This window comes from Pristiophorus japonicus, chromosome 12 (genome assembly GCF_044704955.1).
Source record: "Pristiophorus japonicus isolate sPriJap1 chromosome 12, sPriJap1.hap1, whole genome shotgun sequence".
Taxonomy (NCBI): Eukaryota; Metazoa; Chordata; class Chondrichthyes; family Pristiophoridae; genus Pristiophorus; species Pristiophorus japonicus.
Genome location: NC_091988.1, coordinates 202183280 through 202189279, shown reverse-complemented (window position 1 = coordinate 202189279; position 6000 = coordinate 202183280). Strand labels below are relative to the sequence as shown.

The following is a 6000-nucleotide window of genomic DNA, read 5'->3' as shown; positions in this document are numbered from 1 at the left end:
GTAAAACTACAGTCTTTCAAGTGGTTGCTTTTTTGTGGGATCTTTGTTTCCCACATTACAACAGTGACTACACGCCAAAGTACTTCATTGGCTGTAAAAGCGCTTTGAGACGTCCGGTCAGGAAATGCACTATATAAATGCAAGTCTTTCTTTTTTTCTATATTTCAATAAATCGGTATAGTTCAGTTGTTTTTGAGTCAATGAGAAGAACGTGACATTTAATTTATTCTGCTAAGGACAAATTTTATGAATCGCTTGCATACTAAATGCAAGACATTCGATCATACAGATCAATAGGAATATTATCTTGTAAGTAATCTTTGCACAAGTCACTAAAATAATTCCAAGAATCGATAGCTTTAAAAAAAAATGCTGATTGAATATAGCTCCATTAATTGCCTTTTAAAATTTTAATCTTAATATCCCACTGCTGCATTCTCAAAAACATTTACTTTGTGTATCCTCTTCAAAAGACAAGTTATCAATGACTTTCCAATGTGTGGAGTAAACTTAGTACAACACACGTCCAATTTTTCCTAGTAAAGAGATACGACTGACTTCTCATTGAGAAAAGCCCAAGATGGCATCTCATTTCAACTCAAGGTTTAGTCGGAATCCAATACTCTAATTCTGTTTCGTTCTGACGAAAGGTCATCGACCTCTGTTTCTCTCTCCACAGAGGCTGCCTGATCTGCTGAGTATTTCCTGTTTTGATTCTAATACTGTATCTGGTTTCTAGAATGTTTCTTTTTCTTCAGTAAACACAACTAGCTCAACCCCCTTGATGGCTCAGTATAAACTTACTCTGTCGTGTGGTACTGAGCCACAGTGACCAGGGAATCAGAGAATGGATCCTCAGTGCTGAAATAATAGACATGATGCACTAGGTGAGGACAGAATCGGGCCCGTATATGATGCTGACACTCACTGCCAAGGCTCACATATGAACAGCGCCCACATGGTCAGGTACTGTAGTTCTGTCCCATGGAACTAATCCGCGATCCACTGTCTTCAAGAGGGAAGAATACTTGGAAAAAATGCAACCTACCTTTTTTAGTGTGTCATTGTGTTTTTCCTGAATATACTTGAGAAAGGCAGTGGTCCACTGTAAAGTTGTAGCTTTATCAGTCTCAGAATTGCAGAATGGAACAAGATAATTTAGCTCATCACAGCAAATACGGATTCTGCGCCTGAAAAATATAAGTTTCAGTGAATCCCAACTCTAATTTTTTTTTAATTCAAGTGTCAGGCGTTGCTTGGTACACATTAACAGAAGACCTCATCTCTCCTCTATCTTAATTCATCAAATATACTGCTTTTTGTAATAGCTGATTACTTACTATGGTAATCATAATTTTATGGAATAAGATGTTATTAAAATACTGGAGCATTTCAATCAATTATTAATACTTTAGGAATGAAAAGTTGAAAATTCATCAAAACCTGCTCACTTTGCCAATGGGATCAATTATTTTCAATGATCTATTAATACTGTGATACAACCAGTATGGAGTACAAATAGCATTTTCCACCACATAATGTCACTGGGTCAAGAACTAGATTTTTGGCCATTGACCATCAGTGGGAGGAATTCTGGCACAATTCTTTTTTCGTAAACCTCAAGGAGGGGGAAGAATAAATCAATTCACTTCCGTCATGGCAAAGACATTTTGTTTACAGTACAGCCCGTGTCTTGTGTCAAAGAAACTTTACTGCAGTGATGGTTTTGTTCTGAATTGTGATTAATACTAAGAAAATAACCACACCCTGTCGTGTCAATAACCAGGTGGGAGAAAATAAACCTTGTAAACTTGCTATGCCAACGGAGCAAGTTGTTTTTTCTGGCGTAAGTAAAAAAAAAATGCAATTTACCCCCCACTAAATTTGCTCCAGAGTAAGTCAGTTAGGCAAGATTTTTTTTTAGGTCAGTTTTTTTTCCCCCAAAAGGGGGCGTTCCCAGATACTTGCCAGTTTTGGCCATTTATGCCACTTTGGCCAGCTAAAACTTACTCCAAATCGACTTAGGTCAGCATGTGGCCAGCTCTGAAAAACCTTGCGGGCAGTTAAGAAATCAGCGCAGGTTAGTACATTTAAAGTACCAAGACTGACAAAGCACTAAACAAACCACAAAAAGTAATAAGCAATCAATCAATAACAAATAAAAAATAGAAGTCCTACCTTTATGTCAGAATCAAAGTTTTTAAAAAAAAAAGTTTCCCCCCCACCACAAAACACTCTTTCTCCCCCTCCCCCCCCCCAAAACTCTCCTCCTTCTCCTCTCCCTGGCCGCCCCCCCCCCCGCCAAAATCAAAACTCTCAAGCACAACCATCAATGAATAAAAAATAAAACTTAAGTCCTACCCCCGGCCCCGGAAGTCAGCGAGCCGGCTGGCCGGTGCGGGAGGCCACTCGGCTGGGGATAGGGTGCGGCGAGATCGAGGCGTCCCTTCTGCCGGGGATCGGGGCTGCGAGCATCGGGTCCTGCTCACAGCCAGCAGGGAGGGCAAGAGCATGCGCGCAGACGCCGGCACTGTTTTCGGCGCTGGCCTGTTGCTCCGCCCCTCACTTCACAATACACGCCATGCTGGGACTCCGGGGACTCGGAAGAGCGGCCAGGATGGGGCGACTTTTTTCTGGCTCCGTGTCCAGCAGGCAAAGTCAGCTAAGTGCGCCGACAAAAGGGGTTGGGCAAAATTGAGCCCATAATATCTAACAATTATCTCACATAATTGTTTTCTCACTTTCACTAAAAATAGAGCACTTATACAAGAATCCCTATGGACTGACTTAACTAAGGCAGTAACTGTTAAATGATGACTGTTTTCTCACAAGTGATCAATTATTGCACAGATTTCTTTAAGAAGTGAACAGAATAGCAAAGTCTCTGGATTGATGACAGGGATAATGGGCAAGTGGGACTTAGAACACAATAGGATGCATGTAGCGGAGTTTTGAGTGCGTTAGAGTTTGCATAGGATGAACAAAATTTAACACTGAACCACATAGGACAGGTGACCAATAGCTTAGTCAAAGAGGTAGGTTTTAAGGAGCATCTTAAAGGAGGAGGAGAGGTTTCGGGAGGGAATTCCAGGGCTCATGGCTAGTTGCCAATTGCTATTTATAAAAATTAGGCGTACAATTTTCTTCACAATACACACAGCTATTTTATCGCCTGACTGCTATCCAATGACCCCTGCTGGAAGACAGTGGGCTAAAAATTCAATTGCTCCTGAAAACGGGCACGGGGATCGCGATGCGCGATCAACATGCCCTGTTCAAAGTAATGCAGGCAGCACGCAAACTTTGTGCTGCTTGGTAATTATAATGATTGTGACATGCAGCTTAAAGCTGAACACGCTGCTGAGTGGTTGCACGCTTCAGCAGGAGAACCACGTTTGTGAGGCCAGAACCACTTAAAGCTAACCTGCACCTCTTAAAGGCGAGGTGCACTGGCTGGGGAACTGAGTCTGAGCAGGATTAACACAAAGTAATGGGGCAACAGAGCAGAGAGCGGGTTCCAAGATTCTTGGATGGAGCACTGGAGGCCTTGGTGCAGGAGGAGAGAGGTCCTGTATCCACAGGATGCCAGGAGGCCCACCAGCCAAACTCTGAGAAGGCAATGGGGCCAGATAGCCATCGCTGTCAATGCCAACCGTGCAGCCTCGATGACCTGGATGCAGTGCCATAAGAAGTTTAACGACCTCACACGAGTGGTCATGGTCAGTGAATTCATCCTCAAATGCCATATCCTTACAACTGTACCACTAGGCTCAGATACTGCTCAATTCACCACCCACTGCCCTCTCCTTCACTCACCTGCCAATCCCCATCAATCACAATTCATACCCAACATTCATCGCTTCACCTCATAATTTCGTACAGCTGCAAGCTACACCCACATCTCAGTTTGCACACACTACCAGCTATTCAACCATGACAGGCACATCACCCAAACACATGGCACGACACTAACTGACCCACTTTCCTCTCTCGTGCAGGACAGGTGGCGCATAATCAGAGGCAGGAGGGGCTACCCGCAGGGAGACAGGCGCGCCTACATGACTAACTCCCATGGAGGAGACAGTTTTGGAGATAATTGGAGTGGCCATCGCTAAGCCCGTGGTAGGGTTTAAACAATCCAAGATGACGGTATCCACATAACACATCCTCCTTCTCACATCCCACTTCCCCCTCAGCCCACAATCTCTTCTGATTTACAAGCTGAAGATAATGTAAGCGTGCATCTCTTGCGTTCCACCCGCTTCCCTCACCGCAACCCTACCCTTGTGCCTTTCTCTTTTCAGATAGTGAAGAACTGCAACCTGGCCAGGCAATGGTGGAGGAATAGGAAGTAATGCTGAAGATGCACCGTCACTCGATTTCACACTCACAGCCACCAGTTTAGATACTGACACTCCACATACTTTAGAGGATAGGTTAGCCACAGGAACAGCACATGCAAAACAGATACACCGCTTTGGGTACTGTTGAGGGGGATGACTCATCAGGGGAGAGCAGCAGCAGCCAAGTTCATGGCACCGTGGGTAGCTCTGCTGCACAGGAGGGCAGGAAAAAGAGTGAGAGAGCTATAGTGGTAGGGGATTCTATTGTAGGGGGAATAGATAGATGTTTCTGCGGCCGCAATCGAGACTCCAAGATGGTATGTTGCCTCCCTGGTGCAAGGGTCAAGGATGTCTCTGAGCGGCTGCAGGACATTTTGAAGGGGGAGGGTGAACGCCCAGTTATCGTAGTGCATACAGGTACCAACGATATAGGTAAAAATCGGGATGAGGTCCTACAAGACGAATTTAGGGAGCTAGGAGCTAAATTAAAAAGTAGGACTTCAAAAGTAGCAATCTCAGGATTGCTACCAGTGCCACGTGCTAGTCAGAGTAGGAATCACAGGATAGCTCAGATGAATATGTGGCTTGAGGAGTGGTACAGAAGGGAGGAATTCAAATTCCTGGGACATTGGAACCGGTTCTGGGGGAGGTGGCACCAGTACAAACCGGACGGTCTGCACCTGGGCAGGACCGGAACCAATGTCCTAGGGGGAGTGTTTGCTAGTGCTGTTGTGGAGGAGTTAAACTAATATGGCAGGGGGATGGGAACCTATGCAGGGAGACAGAGGGAAGTAAAATGGGGGAAGAAGCAAAAGATAGAAAGAGGAAAAGTAAAAGTGGAGGGCAGAGAAACCCAAGGCAAAAAGCAAAAAGGGCCACATTACAGCAAAATTCTAAAGGGACAAAGTGTGTTAAAAAGACAAGCCTGAAGGCTCTCTGCCTCAATGCGAGAAGTATTCCTTAGAAGGTGGATGAATTAATTGTGCAGATAGCTTTTAACGGATTTGATGTAATTGGCATCACGGAGACATGGCTCCAGGGTGACCAAGGCTGAGAACTTAACATCCAGGGGTATTCAACATTCAGGAAGGATAGACAGAAAGGTAAAGGAGATGGGGTGGCGTTGCTGGTTAAAGAGAAAATTAATGCAATGGTAAGGAAGGACATTAGCTTGGATGATGTGGAATTGGTATGGGTGGAGCTACGGAATACCAAAGGGCAGAAAACGCTAGTGTACAGACCACTAAACAGTAGTAGAGGGGTTGGGGACAGCATCAAACAAGAAATTAGGGATGCGTGTGATAAATGTACAGCAGTTATCATGGGCGACTTTAATCTACATATTGATTGGGCTAACCAAACTGGTAGCAATGTGGTGGAGGAGGATTTCCTGAAGGTATTAGGGATGGTTTTCTATACCAATATGTCGAGGAACCAACTAGAGGGCTGGCCATCCTAGACTGGGTGATGTGTAATGAGAAAGGACTAATTAGCAATCTTGTTGTAAAAAGCCCCTTGAGGAATAGTGAACATAACATGGTAGAATTCTTTACTAAGATGGAGAGTGACACAGTTAATTCAGAAACTAGGGTCCTGAACTTAAGGAAAGGTAACTTCGATGGTTTGAGGTGTGAATTGGCTAGAATAGACTGGCAAA

General features: G+C 44.4%; 1 protein-coding gene across 1 annotated transcript in view; it reads right to left on the bottom strand.

Annotated features, from left to right (window-relative positions):
- LOC139277665 (transcription factor-like 5 protein) overlaps nucleotides 1-6000 on the bottom strand; it is a 43437-nt gene that overhangs the window by 8266 nt on the left and 29171 nt on the right. The window contains exon 5 of the mRNA XM_070896450.1: nucleotides 1049-1190. Coding sequence (XP_070752551.1) covers nucleotides 1049-1190 — 142 coding nt within the window. The remainder of the gene's footprint in view (nucleotides 1-1048; nucleotides 1191-6000) is intronic.